The sequence below is a fragment of the Pelecanus crispus genome, chromosome 8 (assembly GCF_030463565.1).
Source record: "Pelecanus crispus isolate bPelCri1 chromosome 8, bPelCri1.pri, whole genome shotgun sequence".
NCBI classification, from domain to species: domain Eukaryota; kingdom Metazoa; phylum Chordata; class Aves; order Pelecaniformes; family Pelecanidae; genus Pelecanus; species Pelecanus crispus.
In genome coordinates this window covers 33,405,592-33,423,570 of record NC_134650.1, presented here as the reverse complement: position 1 = coordinate 33,423,570, position 17,979 = coordinate 33,405,592, and the positions used below count along the sequence as shown (strand labels likewise).

The following is a 17,979-nucleotide window of genomic DNA, read 5'->3' as shown; positions in this document are numbered from 1 at the left end:
CTGGCTTGTGGGTTTGTAATAGAAGTTGAAAGACATTAGGTGATAGAACCACAAAATTTCCATCATTATATTGATTAAATCAGATTGTTAACTCAAAGTGGAGCATCTGTTTTCAAGGCTTTGTAAACACCAGGCTTTTGACACTGGTTGAGGATACCTGCCATAGCAGAACTGATGCTAGGATATAATGCTGTCAAGCTGTGTTTAGCACTTTCCAAAAACGCATGGCTGAAATACACTGGCAGCTTTGTATTGCCTTCCTCGCTCCTTTGACTCCTGAACTTTATGATGAAGTTGGCAAGTGGAGGGAGTGTTAGTTTGTGTCAGTCGTTGAATTTGTACAGTGAACTTCAGCAAAAGCAAATGGAGTCCTTTTTGAGACCTCTCCAGGGAGTCATCTGTGTGTACAGTAACACTATCTGATATTTTACTGAAACGCTATCTAAGATTTATGAGACCCATCTAGTGTTTGACACTAGAAGAAATTCTAGGAGTCACAAAAATATGTGAAAGTCTCCTTCCTATTTTAGTGCAACTGCCTTGAGAATACAATGCAGCAACTGTGCACTAAGGCATCACATCATGATACAACAGTTGAAATCCAGAGTGAAAAATGATTTGTCTAATTCAGACTTGAAAGGAGGTTTAAGACAAACGAAGAGTGATTAAATGAGGATTCTATCTATGTTGAAACCAGGGCTTTGAAAATTCTTAAATATTTCCATAACCCAGGAATAGAATATGGTTTGTTCTAATCCTTGTGGATGAAACAACACTTGGTTTTGTGTTTAAATGCAAGTTTGACTGAACTGGTCAATGTGAACTGAAACATGTAGTCTTTACTCTCCCTCCCTCAACTTGGGCATAATGCATTTTATTCACAAAACATTACTATGCAGACTCGGGGGGGGGGGGGGGGGGGGTTTGCTTGTTTTTAGTATGTGTAAGGGCCTTAATACAGCTGGACTAACATCACTGCTCTTGCAAAAAGTGACCTGTTCTATGTTCTAGCCAAAACTCAGTACTTCCAGCAGCACAGGATCTCCCACAGCACTGGGAAACAAGTTTATGAAATTTGATCAGCATAAATCCCATGGTGGTATGACTGTAGGCACTCAAGTTTGAGCTCAGCTGTGCTGGCGTTAGTATACTTATGAGCTCTGCAGACTGTAATATATGGTTGTTTCTAAAAATTGCTTGGAATGTCTTTTCTGTTTCAGGCCAAAGAGGCATAAATGTTATGAAAAGTTGGGTTTATATACAAACTATTTTTTTATCATGTTAATTTATTGAAATATTCCTGCATGAAAACCTCAAATTCAAGTGCTTCAAGTACACGTTGTTATTGCAGATAAGAATTGATGGAATGTAATTATTTTGTGAAAAGAGAAATTTTCTGATCCTGTGGGGGAAAATGCACATAGCATTAAATTTAAGTATACAAGTAAGTATAGTAGGATTGGGGTCCCAGGAGGAGTTCCTTTCCGAAAGAAAATCTTTTGGAAGTAATGCTTCCCAAGTACGTAGTGCATAAGATTTAAGTTGGACAATGGAAAGTTGTTTTTAAGATGTAGTTTCATGTTGCCTGACTTTGAATGTAGACTGTTGTCAACAGGGACAATCCTATCCTTTCCTACCTAAATGTAGTTTTGTGGAGTGAGTGAGTTAGTTTGGAGGAGCTAGAATAATTCTGGGGCTGTCTGTTGTGTGCTGAAGCGTCTGCTAGTAAATCAGCTGAGAAAAAAGAAGGTGCTGTTTTCCCTTTAATTGCCCACAAACTTGAACCCTTTTCTTTCGTGCTTATTTTCTTTCTTATACCTCTTCATAGCAATTCAGCAAATCAGAATATGTTATGTTAAAAGCTGTTTAAAAATTTTAGGCTTCTATTATATTCTTCTATCTTGGCCAGCACGTACAGCTAGAAATCTTTGGGTTTAAGACTTACATATTACTAGTGCTGAATTTAAATATGTTTTATGAGGAGCTGAGAAATTGCTACATCTTGAGGAAGCTTTCAGCTCTTCTATTCACTCATTTCCATTATATCTCGAGAAGAAAGTAGCAGTCTTAAATTCTTAAATCTTTGTCTTTGTGCCATGGAATTCCTTTTTAGATTAAATCCTGAATTATATATGGTAGTTCATTGTCAGTATGTTTCTTAGCAGTCCATTTTCTCCGAGATCCAGTATTTACATGCAAGATTTTCTTTTGCTTTGGGAACTTGCAAAGACAGATTCCTGAGGAACACTGTTGTCATCTTTGCTGAGTAGCTGCAGATTCTGCTCTGAAAATTTAGTTTTTCCAATTTTTAAATGTTAAAACAACTCAGTACCATGCTGCTTCTGTTTAAGCAGTAATGAAATAGTAGATCAGCAAGTGGTTCCTCCAGTGCAATGTGGAGCTCTGTTAAGGGCACTTCTTTGACTTTTTAGCTTATTTCTCCAACTTAACTCAGAATGTAAGATGATTAAGCTGTTGTCCTAACCTAAAGTTCTGTTTCTGGAAACTTGAATTTAGCTGTCTTGTTTTAGATAAACGTGTCATTTAACTTGTACTATGGTTTGTAGCTATTCATCTGGGATAGGTAGGGAACATGTATTTGTTGTCATTAATGGAAATCTTAATTCCTTGCGTCTTTGTAGATTCTTCATAGTGAGCACTTCTATAAAGGTGACAAAAGAAGATGTTTTTTCCTTCAAAGAAAAAGTTAGTGTTTGTAATTATATTTTGGAACATCACTGTATGCTTTTATAGAAAATTAGATAATGTCAGAATTTAGGTTAATAGTTTTAGAAAAAGTCTGGAGTTTGTTATTGTTACAGATTATAGAATGGGGTCTACTAGTTAGATTATATAAACTGAAAGAAAAGTTTCTGATTCTTTTAATAGGGCAGGTGGCCTCAAAAATTACCTACTGATTTGTTTACGAGAAGTCTGTCTCCTTCAGCTATATACATAGAACTAGGTGAAATAAGAGCAAGCAGAAATGGAAAATTGTGTTTGTTAGGCAGTAAAATCTTAGCATAGAACAAAAGCAGCTGTATTTAAACTCAGTTTTAAAATATGAATTGTCATATCAAATTACTCGGGTTTTGAAGATCTGTAGTGTTGAAATTGCAGTATGAGTTGCAAGAATAGCATGCAGGGTTATGTTTCCTACACTTGCTAGCATTTATGTATTTGAATTTATTATGTACAGAAATAGTAGTTCTACAAAAATATAGAGACATGCTTGAACAACAGGAGGGCCATCTGACTACGGCAGTGTTTACAGTAAAGGAATGGGATTTATGCGTCGAGCAATGAGTTGTACAATGGAAAGATTAGTGGCTATTGGATAATAACTATTAGATTTCAGTCCTGAATGAAAGCTGAGTTGGTGTTATTATGGTGGTAGTGAAGTAGAATGTTTTCCTTGATACTGTATGAAGGCATTGCACTGCAACAAAGTTAACTGTAAAAAGGCCTTTATATATCAGGATTAATAAAAGAATAGTTGGTATCTTTTAAAAGGAGACATTCTCTCTTCATCCATTCTGAGAATTACTTTTGCAGCACAGCACAGCTCTTAATGTTATATTAAATAGGCTAGATCAGTGATTTGTGTTTTTCTGTAGTTGTTTAAATTCCTGGATCTTCAATTATCATGCATGCAGTAATATGGAAAGGAAGCAGTTTCTTCATTGACAGTAAAAAAGAATTCAAAGAAAGGAAGGAACAGCGGGTAGTTTCCCAAATATGGTACAGAAGTCTTGAAGCTCAGTATACATGCCTGCCTAATATAGACTATTGCTGTAAATGTATCTTGGGCTTGTGTTTTTGGGGTGGGAAGAAAACTCTTCACTGTATGTATGTGTACAATGCTTTTCTTAATGGCAGCCTCAGGGCAGGGAGGCACTGCCATAAAACTGCCACAGAACTGTAGAAACATCTGGATTGTTCAAGTATTTTTCATTTCTCTGATACTTGTTTCACTAAAATATTGCTTAGGGCTCTTGAGAAAATGGTAATGAGCCTTTTGCATCTGGATCAAATTCTGTGGGGAAATGACTCCCTGCTTACATTCTCCTTCTGCATACAGTCGCTTAAGCAAATGTGCAGTGTAGACCTAGCACAAATTATGTTTAAGTTCTTGAGTTTATTCTTGCAAACAACCGGCTGCATAGTCTGGTTTAAAACAGCTTTGAGGCTTTGATATATATATGGTCCCCATTACACTTCACTTTTGTATAGAAAACACATTTGTAGAGAAAACAGAAATCTTAAGGAAATTCTGCTAAGGAAACAATTGTATAGGTAAGAAATACAATCATAATATAAATGGAGGAAGGAAAGAGCACACTTTGCAGTCTGTAACTATTGCTTTAATTATGTCCTCCCTTCTTGATGGTGCTTGAGTATATTGCATTCAAAAGTGTCAGGCTAATTGGATTCTGTAGGCCTTCCTGAAGAGTATTTCAAACCTGTAGGTATTTCTGAAAATGCCTAATAATTTGATCTTTGAGGAATTTTTTGCTGCTAGTGGTTATTGGTCAAGACACCTTAGAAATATCTCATCCAACAAAGAAAAGAGTAGAGCTCTGTGCAAGTGTAGTATTTCTAAACAAAAGCCATAGATGAAGTTGTTATACTGAAATTGTTTAAGGTTTTTCCACTGAGCAAGGACTGTATATGCTGTGTTCTGAACCGGCTGTTGAACAAATGAGGGACGTCAATTTTGTGAATTAAGCAACCTCATCTAGTGAAAGCCGTCCCTGCCTATGGCGGGGCGGTTGGCCTAGATGATCTTTAAAGGCCCCTTCCAACCCAAACCATTCTATGATTAGTAAAGCCATAACAGTCATAAGAGACAAAAATCAAAGTAAAAAGTGTAATGTCAGAATATGTGCTGCATAGGCTGCAATAAAGGTGGGCGGTGTTACGTTGGGGTAGTGGTTCCATCTGACAGCCTGGCAGAGGCGGCGCACCAGGGCTGGGTGGCTTAGGCTTCCAGCGGAGCTGGCTTCCGTGTGACCTCCATCTAGCAGCTTCTCCTGTGCCTGGTGTTGAGGGTATGTGTGCCAGGATTGGGGTGTGGAGAGAAAAAGGCAGAGGTACAGAGCAGTAAGTTGCACTGGCCTTGCTGGATACTGTGAACTGGGATGTTATTGAATATAATGCAGGCTAGCTATAAGTAATGCAGCCATGTGGCAAAGCAATGTATGTCAGTCTGGCCAAAATGCTCCTCCTCCATTTGACAGAACTTAATTATTAGTGTCAGAAATTAATCATTTAAATCCTTGCAGAAAGAGACCAGTGCACAGTTGTGGACGTACGTAAAAAGAACAGTAGTTACTGAACTTTCTGTATTTCCACATTCAGCTCCATATTCTATATTACACTACATCACACATGATCATCTCCTACAAATACTGGTTTTATGCACAAATCTGATGAAAAGTGCAAAGTCCTAAATGAACTTAATGTGTTTTGCTACTGACCTAGTTGAAAATGTATTTAAGCAAGTGAGTTTCATCTCTGACAGTGCTCTAGATTTAATATTATCTTTGCTGAACAGTTAGAACATGTTTAGGCTTAATAATTCAATTTTATGCCATATTATCTTTAATTTAACAAGATTTTTGTGGAAGATGCTTTAAGCACACTTTCACGAACTTTCTGAGCATTTCTTTGAATATTTTATTTTTCTCTGTCATGATTTTTTTAATTCCTGTGTCAAGAAAGACTGCTACAAACCCTAAATTAGATTTTTCTTCCTTTAGATTGCAAAGAGCATGTCACAGAAGATGCAAAACCAGAATCCATCAGTGACACAGCTGACCTGGCTTTGCCACCTGAGATGCCGATTTTAATTGATTTCCATGCTTTAAAAGATATCCTGGGGCCACCCATGTATGAAACGGAGGTAACATCCTCATTTGTTTCTGCTCAACTGCTGTTTCTGTCTGATTTGACTAGTTGTCTATTTTATTGCTACTGACTGAGTTTATACATTATTAACTTTTTAAAAATTGTATTAGTAACAGAACTGTGTTTCTTTGCGTTCCACCAAGTGTTTTTTCACCTAAAGAAGTTTTTGTTTTATTTTGTTTTAATTCAGGGTACATAAATAACATAATGGCATGACCTTCTGTTAGCAAAGATGCCTGCAGCAGTGCTTAAGAATGTGGTGGTGTTTTTTCAGTTTATAACAACTTTGCTTTTATTTGGGCGATGTTTGGTGGTCTTGGGAAAGAAGCCAAAAGTAGAACCCAGGAATCCTGTCTCTGAGGCAGCTGTGTTAAGGACTGTCCCACATACCTCCTTACAGCTAGTCAGCATTTTTGGGTATTAAAACCACTTCAGTTTGCACCAGAAGTTCTCAGACATTCTTTACATTAATGTGACTCTTAGCTATTAAAAATGTTTTATGATGAGTCAGACACCTCCAGCTTCCTAGTACCAGCTCTGTTCCTCCATAGGCATATTCCAGAACTTTTTCTTTCCCCATCTGTATTTTGCTACATTCTATGAAAATGCCAGCAATTGAAGTAGTTTGTTAGTTTGGGATTCTCTTGTCACCATTTACATTGCAGTTATTCTCTGCTTTACTTCAGGTCCAGGTGAACTGACCGAGTGTAAGTAGCATATATAACACTATGACAGGAAACCAGTTGCTGATGGAACACTAAATTTTTCTGTCTTTATCCTGGAGAAAGATCAGTAAACCAGTAAGTTATGGAGAAAATAGAAATGAAGGGAAAACTTCCAGAAGAGATAAAATTCAAACTTTTAAGAATTTTCCTGTGATAATTGTTGTCTCCTACATGAGAGAACCAGACTCCAGTAGGATTTGGAGGATAAAAAGGGGACAGGATATGCAGGGGAAGCAGGAGAAAATGAATGATTGTTAAGGAATGAGTCAGTTTTTAGACCTGAACTGGGGTTTTCGGATATGAAGATTTTTTTCACGGGAGAGATTCTTAACGAAGAGACAGAAATGAGGAAACAAGTTGAAAGAAGACAGCTCTATTGATTGTGTTAGAGGATGATGATGGTAGCAGTGGAAGCTGGGGGGAAGGGGAGGCGAGGAAGATCAGGTGATTGAGAGACCACTACCTTATGATGCTCTTGGCTGAGTTTTTTCACATTGGTCATTTGTGTTATGATTTATTTCTTTTTACTTTCAGAAATTAGAAGAGATTGCTCTTTAGGCAAAAGACTTTATTGTAAGCAACTTACATTCTTTCTTTTCATCCCTCAGAAGCCGCTATGCCTGATAATAAAATCACACAAGACAGTTTAAGGCCATTTTAATTAAGAAGGTAGCGTGGATATACTTTAGCTTGATTTGGGATGACTGTAGCCATCAGACCATTTGTAATACTCCTGTGGAAATTTTTACTAGTCTGTCTGTCTTTTTCTCACTACCTGATTTTAGAAACAATTACTGAAAAATAGCACATGCGTTTTTTTCAGAGAAATAACATTCTGTCTGAATTTTCATTTTGAAGTATGCTACATACTTCAGACATCTGGTCTTTGGAACTAAAGCGCTGCAGGATCATTTAGCTTTTTAGTGCTTGAATTGCAGATGTACATAAAGCCATTGTAGTAAATTGAACTTAATATTTGAGCCAGTACTCTGATTTCTACAAACGGTGTTTTATTAGTTGCATAAAGGTGCTAAAAAATAGATTTAATTTTGTAAATTTGTACAAAGGTTCTGGTCACTTGCAACTGTACTCCCAGTTCCCAGTCAAGAGTAGAATTAATTCAAATAAATATGAATTTATCACACTTTTTAAAAATTAGATTGTAGGCCAAGAAATATGCTAATATGTGACTTTCCTTAGCTGATCTGCCTAGTTTTGAACTTTTTCTGGAGTTGATTGTTCATTTAAATTTGGTAGTGTGGCTGTGTTGGCAAATAATTTCTGCGCTTTTGTCCTTTTTCTACAGAATAAGTAGTGCAAGTAAAATTTTAGAAGTGTGGTTCTTGATTCCAAATAGACAAATACATGAGTGCTGGGCTGGGGTTTTTTGCGTGAACAGTTGGCATGAACATACATATAAGCATTTCATGGATCTGCTGGCCTGGATAAGCTGAAATAAGACTGACTGAAGCTTTTGACCTGTGTCTCAAAGGTTTTTTAAACATTTCTGTATTTAGCAGGCAAATTAAGTAGTGCATAAATAGAACTAGAGATGAATCCACACAGCATCAATTCCCTGAGCAGCTCGGGACTTATTTTCGTGTATTACTTGCTGTATTTATTAATAAGTAAATATTTTTCAGTACACACTTTATGATTTTTTCAATGTAAATTGCTCAAATAGCCACATAACTCCTGTTCTAATGAATTTTCCCAACTAAGCTGCCATTCCTTTGGATTTTCTCAAGTGCCCCTAAGATTTTTTCAAATTAAGAGTATAGCTCCTGTCTCAATGACAGGCATTTCAGGTTGGCTATTGGTGTCTCTTCTGGTTTTGTAGTCTGCAGTGTGTCTCTCTCCTTTCTATATCTAGCCTTTAAAGCTTCACCTTTGACCTGCATTTTGCCATTTAGAATTAGTTGAAATAAAGATACAATGGAGGCAGCCACCATGTCAGTACTTGGATGAGACTGAGCAAATAGAACTGAAAACATGACATGATTTAATTGATCTGTTGTCCTTCAGGGAATATCTTAAAATAAGTGATTCATCTTTCGCTTTTTTGGTGCATTGCTTGTATATTTTCTGCAGAGGTCTCCCAGCAGAAAGGCATGACAGAATACTCAGCTCATACTTGTAGGATTAATTCATTTATCACAAATAAATAATCTTGTGTGTCACCCTACAGAACAAATGTTGGAATAAATCACATAGTAAGGCTTTGGAAGAAAAATCTTGACACTAGTCTAAAGTGTAAAAGATTGAATGAAATGTTTCAGCACGGCACGCTTTTGGGGAAAAGGGTTTATAACATATCTAGAGTGTTTATAATGAAGTATTTCTCTTTTCACTTGGATTTCAGCTTTTTTTTTCCCTTTCTTTCAACCCTTAATTCTGCTCAGTTAGCAAAACATTATTGGCACCAGAGGAAGGCCCGTCAGAATTAGTCTGTATTCTCATAATGTGGGTGTTGTTGAAGTGACAGAAGCTCTAGGTCAGTGAAATTACCTATTCGAGGAAATGAAAGTGCAGATGCCATAAAAGAATATCTCTCTTTAATGGGACATACACAGTTCTAATTAAGGAACAGACTAGGTTATCTTTTAGAAGCAAAACCTGTACAAAGCACAGGTTTAGATAGGCATTTTTATCTAAGAAATACCAGTCTTGTGGTGATACTTCTGGGAAATCCTCCTCCCCTAAAGGGAAGCTGCTGTTACATATTTTGCCTGCAGTGGTTTGCTAGGGGATGAATCAGAAGAGTAGACTAGAAAAAAGGCTTGTACAGTCAGGCTGGGAGAACCTGTGGAAGAATAATGAAGATGCTGAAGGCCAGCAAGTAACTTAGGACTGGTTCTCATCTTCCCATTATGAATCAGTGACTTAATAGCTTTTTGTCAATTATGCTGACTTACAAAGTAACTCCAAAACTGCAGACTTGTGGATGATGTCTGTTTTCCTTTATCTTGGAAAAACCTTAAGTGTTTTAAAATAAATGACTGCGCTAAATGCTAAGACTTTAATTTTGCAATGTCCAAGCAGCTAAAATGTATCTGACAATGTGTTCATCTACTCAGATTACAGCTAAATCGTAGCTGGGTTGGTCTCATCTACAAAAATTTTCAAAAACCAAGACTGTTTATGTAGGTCAGTGACCTCTTCCATCATCTGACAGACATGACCAGCCATCAGCTGATTCTAATGGTCATTTTTCATTTGTTTAAAAAGTATAAGTAAGGATTTTTTTCTAATTTAAATTCCTCTGACTTTTTGTGAGAAGAAATTATTCAGAGGTGCCAGGAGTGATTGAGTCTTACAGAGCTCACTGTACCACTTCATAGGTATGCTTAATGTGATCTAATGGACTTTCCTCTAAGTATTGTATGGCTGTATGGGGGTTTGTGTGTGTGTGTTTTTAGGGATTTTCAAGGGTCTTTTCTGAAGATGGTTATCAAAGCTGCCAGGCCGTTTTCTATACATATGCCTGTCAACACACATCAGTTAACGTTCAGGTGAGGAGGTTGCAGTACAGGTAGTACAGTCTCTGGTAATACAGCAAGAGGAGTTGCTGGCCTCTGAGTCTACCAGTTACTGTGAAGAATGATGGTTGAGAGGTGATTAACACTTACTACACACCTAGTTTCTCTTACCAGATCACAACTTACTTGTGAAAGCAGGAGGAGGTACCTACCTAGTCTGAGGATAGAGAAAGGAGTTTGTACTGAGGTGAGATAAATGAGTCTTCAGAACCATTTGGGTTTTGATCCTTAGTCATGTTCACTATTTTCTGCCCCTGAGCTCTCAAACAGTGGAATTAGTCTGTAAACTGTTTTGAGTTGATATACAGTTAGAGCCAGTGCTAACATCCAGTCCAAAAAAAAAGACAAGAAAACAAAAAGCCCCAAACCAACAAACCTTGTTGATGGCTACTTTGGGATGGGAGAGGGTACGGACCGTTACATTTGTTCATTATACCCGAAATGTTTGAAACTATGGCAGGTTGCCAAAAGACGTGATTGTCTCAAGTGGAAAGGAGAATGCTTCAATGTCGTTGGATTTCAGTGTAACCAGGATGAATTGATTTTGTTAACCTGAGTTACTAAGCAATTACTAAGCTAATCAGAGTAAGGCACTGTGAGTAATAATATACAGGGAATGGATATAGAAACTTACATTAACAAAAGTGAAAATGCTTGATAAGGTGAGGTATTTTGATACCATAAAAGTGGAAACATTCTATTATGTACAATTTTCTTAAATGCTAGAAGAAGAAACAGCCATTTTAGCTAAATTATGCTAATAAAAGCAACTGGCATGATGTCGTTCAAAATACGTAGATAACCGAGAGCCACAAGAGACCCAAGGAGAGGGGCTGTGTGGCTTCCTTTGCTTTAGTGTGAGATAAGTAGTTGCTGAATTACCTGCTTGTCAGCCAGATCCAGGAGCGTAACACCAGTCCCACTGGCCTCTGCTGCTTGTCTCTCCTGACAGCTGGAGGCTTGTTTATGCCAGGAGCTCCTGTACCCGCATAGCTTTGCTATAGTCGGGGTTGGCACTCCTGGCACTGTGCCTCTGCGGTGTGCTACCTTCCCTCAGACCAAGAAACAGTGATCCTGAGCGAGGGTCACATTCCAAATTTTAGTCATCAAATTTAGAAGACGACAGCGCTTGATAGTTCAGTGTAGCATTTGGCAAAGCATGTAATACAAAATTGGAAATTACAAGCAGCATGTACATTTAATTTCATTTTGTAGGACTTTAAGTGCCTTTTTTTTTTTTCTTCACCAATTCTCTTGCATGAGCAAGTTATTCCTGTCATGTATCTGAGTTGTCTACAGCTACAAGTAGCACAACTTGTGTGTTTGTAAATGAGCTTATTTTTTTTAAATGTGCATCTCTTTTTGGCCAGTAACCAGAGGTACCAGCTGTAGAGTGAATAGTTGTTCACCCTTACTGCATAAAGGAAGCTGTTTTCTATTTGTGAAACAGGGAAGAGAAACTGAGCATTAAGAATTTTATGGTCTTGATTTTTTATTTTTATGATGGGGATGGATTTCAGCCTAATACTGAAATGTTAACATTTGGCTCCTATTTAGAAAGAGAGTTCTTGTTCTGATAATCTGATGGAAGGCTGTACTGTTCTGCTTCGGTAATCCACTGCTGCTGTTTGACTTGTGAAACTTGGGGCCCGTGTACTACTTGGGGACTTGCAGCAGCATTTCTAGTGGGCTTACAGAGAGGCATTTTTCCTAAGGGACTCGAATACTTAATAACTTACTATCTTTGGAGCTCACAAATGGAAGCATTTCTAATACAGCCGGCTCACAGAGGAGCTGTACAAGTATTTCCGCCTCTGGGCCTAAGGTACACGGCTGCACAGGCTTCTCTACAGAGTTCTGTGATCCTGCAGCTGGGCTGGTGGTTACAAGCAAGTCAACTTTGTGTATACAGAGCTTTGCCTTTTCAGTGTCTGTACAAAGTCTTTACTTCTTTGCTTTACTACTTTACTTCTCTGCTAACTCTTGGAAGGAAGCAAAATGAAAGCATGAGGATTATGATAAGTTGTGCAGTGCGGAATGGGTTGATGCTAGAGGATAAAACCCAGTCTGTTGCTCTGGATTTGCAAGTAGGTTAAAATGGAATGTTAAATGTGCTTAGAATGGACAAAAATAGTTTGAGAAATTGTAATGTAACTAGAAATGCAGATTTCGGAATTGGAATTCTTTTACTATGGTTCTGTTGTGAGGCTCCTTTCACTTGTTTTCTATCCAAGAAATGAAACATTTGTTTAAATTCTCTAAATAGTTTAATGAAGAATTCATCCCTTTCAGGAATGAATCAAATTAACTTTCAATTTCAGTAGGACGCAAAATTATTTTAAAATGGGCCTGTCGCTTTGTTTTACAAAGGAGTATTTGTCTTTTGCTGTAGTCGCTGCCTGACACAGTAAAAAGTCATCCGGTTTCTTTTCTGCCTTGTAATAAATACATAACTTAGTAGTTCAGAACGTGCTGAATAGCTGTATGATCTTTCATCAGGGTTTCTTCATCTCCTTGAAGCTTAGGAAAACAAAAGGACTTTCTGTATATTCTAAAAGAATCTCTCAGACAAAGGAAAAAAAAAACCAAACCCTGGAACTTTCATGGAAAACATCCTGCCTCTCTTTCCTTCTCTGAACACAGGAGACTGGGATTCAGAGACCCCATTACTCTCAGCAGTAACTGGCCATAGGCAGACTTTTAGCTAAGTAGATCATAGTCTGGTGTGGGGTAGAGCTTGCTTAACTACTTGGAATTACTAATGGAAGTCAGTTACATTGCCCATCCTCTTTCATATCTAGCCTGCTAGCAGACTCGTGTTTTCATTATTCAAAATTATTGCAATGAACAAAATCAGTGTTTTGTCTGACAGTAGTTTGGGCAATGCAACAGCCTTTAAAAAGGCTTTTAGGTAACATTCAGGAGCAAAACTGGCTTTTTGATATAAGTAATAAAGAGAGTCAGGGCAAATACACCTCTAGCAGATGGATTAAGTCATATAAGCATTCAGTCAGGATTGACTAAATACTTGAAGTCCTTTGAAGAGAAGGAGTCTCATTGAACTTTTGGGGGTGGGGATGGTTTCGAGAGTGATATACCCAGATGTTTGCCATTGCCTTAAGCTAAGCAGCCACATACAGCTCCTATTCTGTAATTAATGTTTACACATAAGGCAGAATTACTGCTGCACAAAAAAAAAAAAAAAAAACAAAACCACAACCGAAGAAGAGATCAGACACTTGGGCTTAACTTTTGTGTTTTAATGGGTACGGCTGTTTTGAAGGCAACTATCAAATTGGTTCTGCAATAGTTTTGTTACAACTGTTTCCTAAGCTGTTTCCCGTGTTATTTTTCCTTCAGGTGTCTGAACGCTTAAGTCAGCCAGGAGTAGCCATAGGCTTGGCTTGGACTCCCTTAGGGGGAGAGATCATGTTTGTAGAAGCTAGCCGCATGGACGGAGAAGGTCAGCTCACTTTGACTGGTCAGCTCGGAGATGTTATGAAGGAGTCGGCGCATCTCGCAATTAGCTGGTTGCGCAGCAATGCGAAGAGATACCAGCTGACCAACGGTAGGTTGGGAAAAAATGACAAGGCATGGCTGTATTGCACCGTATAGATTGCATGCACCTATTGGCCTCTTACTGCGGGGATGCATGTAAAGGGAGCATTAATATTGCATGGAAATTAAGGTCCTAAAACTTGGTGGTTTTCAATAATTCAGCAGATTATAACAGTGGAACCTACTCGTACTCACTGTGGCAATGTGTTAGGTGTTGCCTTAACAGAGAAAGGGGTTTCCAGCAATCAGTGCTACACTGAAGATTAAGTGAGCTCTGGAGTTCCTTTTTGGAGTTCTTTTCCCGATTCCTGCTAAGCTGAGGCATTGGTGGCCTGGCAGACAGGTCAGTGGAGGCAGAACAGGAGTTGTCAGTGCAGCTTCTCCCACCCTGGCCTGTCCCTGCCAAGGGCCTTCTCCTTAGTTGTGGCAGGCACGGCCCCTTACTCCTTTTTACATTCAAGCTTTCCAGCAGTACTTTCGCTAATGCAGGTATAGATAGGCAAGTCTGTAGTTCTCCTCTGAAATTAAGACACAGTTTCTGCTAAAAGTAGGGTTTTGTAGTCTTAAGTTTTAATATTTGGAGAATTAGTTGGGTTTGCATGGCAGCTGTTGAACTGCAGTGCAATAGGACTTCAGCCAAGAAACTTTTAACTCTCTTGTGTCTTGTTTGAACCTCCCAAGAGTTCTAGAAATGTGCTTGCTAGTTTGATCATCTGCTGAATAGTCAAACAATTGCCCAGTATCTGTCATTATTTATGGAAGTTTAGATAGTTAAAAAATGAAATTGAATCAATGTCTGAAATGCTGCTGGCATTAACTGTACACACATTTACCTCTCTAGTTTACACTGTTATGTCCTACAGGTTTTCATATACATGAAAAGATGTAAATGAGAGATTTACTTTATAATACTGGTTACTACTGGGGTTCTGTGGAGTGCTGATCTTGTGGTACGCTCCCTGAAAATTGACATTTATGGTTTGGGACGTAAAAAAACCTAAAAATCCTATGTAGGCGTTCCTTGATTTCTACATTAATCCCTACTCTGAATTTCCCAACGCATGCAACTGCTGAGCTTATTGGGCAACTTGTTACGGTTTTGTCTAGGAATCTGGATGTAGGAAAGCTTGTTGGGTTTTCTTTTTGTTTGTTTTGCTAGGGCCTCTGCAACATAGTGTTCTTTTTTCAGCCTACTGTAAAGAAGTAGTGCTGGGATGTTTAGTTCTCTGGTGGGCTTTCAGAATAAAGACCAGGAACAAAATGGGTTTAGATTTTTCACATTCAAGCCGTTCTTTTTTTTTCCTTAAGCTTCTGGAAGTTTTGATCTCCTTGACAACACTGACATCCATCTGCACTTCCCAGCTGGAGCTGTCACAAAAGATGGACCATCTGCTGGTGTTACCATAGTAACCTGTCTTGCTTCACTCTTCAGTGGGCGGCTGGTGTGTTCAGATGTAGCCATGACGGGAGAAATCACACTAAGAGGCCTTGTTCTTCCAGTAAGCATCATTTGAGAAAAGAGCTAAATTGTATTAATTCTCCATATTCTGGACATAAAATCTGTTTATAGCCATTCATGAAAGCAAAGTCTTGCTGGATCGCTCCTTAGCAGCAATCCAGTCTCTGGTGCAGCTGTAAGAGGCTGATGGGAGCCAGCCTGCTGTCGTACTGTACCGCTCCTCTGCCTGCTCTGCATTGCCTGGTAAAGCTAGCCTTGATGCTGCTTTCAGGGAGAGCACATTAAAATGTCTAGTTAGAGAGGAAACCTAGAAATCGTAACGTTCAAGACAGTTCCAAAATAGGTATTGCAATTTCTAAACATGCTCCCTCAAACTACTACTACTACTACAGAAGCATCTACAGTTTCTTCGAAAAGTTGTTTCTTAACGCTCCTACAGTAATCGCATATACGTTACTCTTGAAAGCCTCTCTCCACATGTATTTTTAGATTCCTCTTAAATTTTGGTCCTTGTATATAGTTCAGCTGAATGGTGTTCCCATAAAGCTTTTTCAAAGCATGAGGGCAAAGGAAGCTTTCCAAACAAACAGAGTTTTAGTTTTAAGTGTGAAAGGGGGCCTGGCACAAGTGATTAAGCAGATAGGGAGTGAGCATCTCACACCAAATGACGGACAAAGGAAGGATGACGTTGGAAAACAGTCTTTTGTTTCATGCACTAGAGGCTAAGCCAGAGATAAGACGATAAGGTAGCAGCCTAGAAGGATCTCTGAAATAGCACTCTGTGGCGGTCACACTGACGAGGTTGCCTGTTCAAGGCTCTAGTGAAAAACAAACACTGCGTTAACTCTGACCTGGTGCAGGTTTGCTTAGCTTGCCAAGCAAATTGCCTTTATTGCACCAGTGACCAAATTTTTGCCTATTGTTGAAGGTGGGTGCAAACTAGGTATTTGTAAATACTAAACCAGGTTTACCCTCCTTCTGAATGTTGTCTAGAATCTTACTATTATTAGTAACTTACCATATGAGCATGCCATTAACTGCATCTGCTGCTGGCAAGCAAGCAATGTGGGAAGTATGTAGCGTTGTCCAGACTAAGTCACCGTGAGGACTTACGGTTCACTACTACCTTGGCTTATAGCAGCCTAGATGTTGCCCTTTGGGCTAGAATAGAAGGCTTTCCTTTCCTCTAAAGCATCGTAAAGTTACAAGTTTCTTCTAGAAGATGGCCTTTAAACAGGATTAGAAAAGAGTTCAAGGGGAAGAAGCTACAGCTGTGACTAAAAGAAAAAGTAATTTAAACCCCCCTCTTTACATCTCATTACAAACTCAAACAGGTGGCTTATTGAAGTGATGCCTGTCTTTCTAGAACAAAGCCATCTTTGCCATTTTGGAGCACAGGTTTGCTACACTGTCGTTTTGCATTTTCTGTCGTACAACTCAAGTTATTTATTGTGTAACAGTTCCTCCTTAAGCCTATTTTCCCCCTAAACCTAATACTGCCTTTATCTCAAAAATCTTCTGTTCTAACATAGGTGCAGGATTTCAGTGCCCTATGAAATAACTGAGTTGAGGCCATCTTTCTTAAGAAAAAAAAATCCTGAAAAGTAATGACTTGTCCACTATTGATACTCTTGTACCTGCATTCCTAGATTGATTTTTTTTTAAAAAAAAAATCTTTTTTCCTCTTGTTATTAACTGTCACAGAAAGGGTACTGTAGCACATTAACGTATTTCCCTCATTAAGCATATAATGAGCTAAAACTAGTGCTGCATTTTTAATTGCTTTCCGAAATGACCGGGGGAGGGAGAACCTTTCATTAAAATTTAACTCCTGATGTGATTTGTTACAGTAATTACTTTATTAGATTAGCAGCATGGATTTTTTATACCTATTTCTTCTCCTTATTAGGTTGGGGGAATTAAAGACAAAGTCCTGGCAGCACACCGAGCTGGACTGAAGCGAATTATCATTCCTCGAAGAAATGAAAAGGATCTTGAAGAAATTGCAATGAACGTACGGCAAGATTTGACTTTTGTTATGGCAAGCTGTCTAGATGAAGTTCTTAATGCAGCTTTTGATGGAGGATTTGCAGTTAAGCCTAGAGTTGAGCGTTTGAATAGTAAACTTTAAGCAGACAGGCTGAGATTACTTCTGTATCAAATTTAAGAGAGATCAGTAACTATCAGCTATGTATGTATCAAGTATAACGATGAGCTAAACGTGATTGTTTAAACGTGGGTGTAAATGCAATCAAAATAAAAGTATTACTTCAGCAGTTAACAACCTGAAACCACATTTTACGGGCATTTGCTGCTTTTTACTATCAGCAGCAAAGAATCTTGAAAAAAATACTCATTTCTTGACAGATTCAAGCATGAGAAAGCTGAAGCTGTTGCAGAACAAGTCCTTAGGTTGTCTGGCATATGTGTATATAAATGTCAGCAGCTGATTACATCTTTAAAGAGGACACACCTACAACCAGGGAATAATATGCAAATCTGTGAGCTACATTCTGAGAACACAAATTGCAGCAAGCGCAGCACAGCAAGAGAGTCTAATAGATGGGGTTGTGACCGAAAAGCAAACCGATTTAGCACGAGCATTTACTTATTTAGGAAATAACATTCACTATGCTAAGGAGCAGTAGCGTCACAGGAAAACCAAGGTTTTTGAAATCGAGAAGTGTGCTTAAGGGATCTGAACAGAAGCAGTATGGTCTAAATTAAGTTAGTAAGTCCTTTCAGCCCTTGGTTCTAGTTTGTAGCAAGGTCAATGCAGGCATCATTT

The 17,979-nt window shown here is 38.4% G+C and overlaps 1 protein-coding gene across 2 annotated transcripts in view; it reads left to right on the top strand.

The window, feature by feature from the left end:
- The window catches only part of LONP2 (lon peptidase 2, peroxisomal), a 44,223-nt gene extending 26,497 nt beyond the window's left edge, over positions 1–17,726 (top strand). For both annotated transcript variants that reach the window (XM_075714889.1, XM_075714888.1), the window contains 4 exons: positions 5,763–5,905; positions 13,535–13,742; positions 15,041–15,231; positions 17,101–17,726. In XM_075714889.1, the coding sequence (XP_075571004.1) occupies positions 5,763–5,905; positions 13,535–13,742; positions 15,041–15,231; positions 17,101–17,322 (764 nt within the window). In that variant the 3' untranslated portion in view covers positions 17,323–17,726. The remainder of the gene's footprint in view (positions 1–5,762; positions 5,906–13,534; positions 13,743–15,040; positions 15,232–17,100) is intronic.
- Positions 17,727–17,979: the final 253 nt, after the last annotated feature.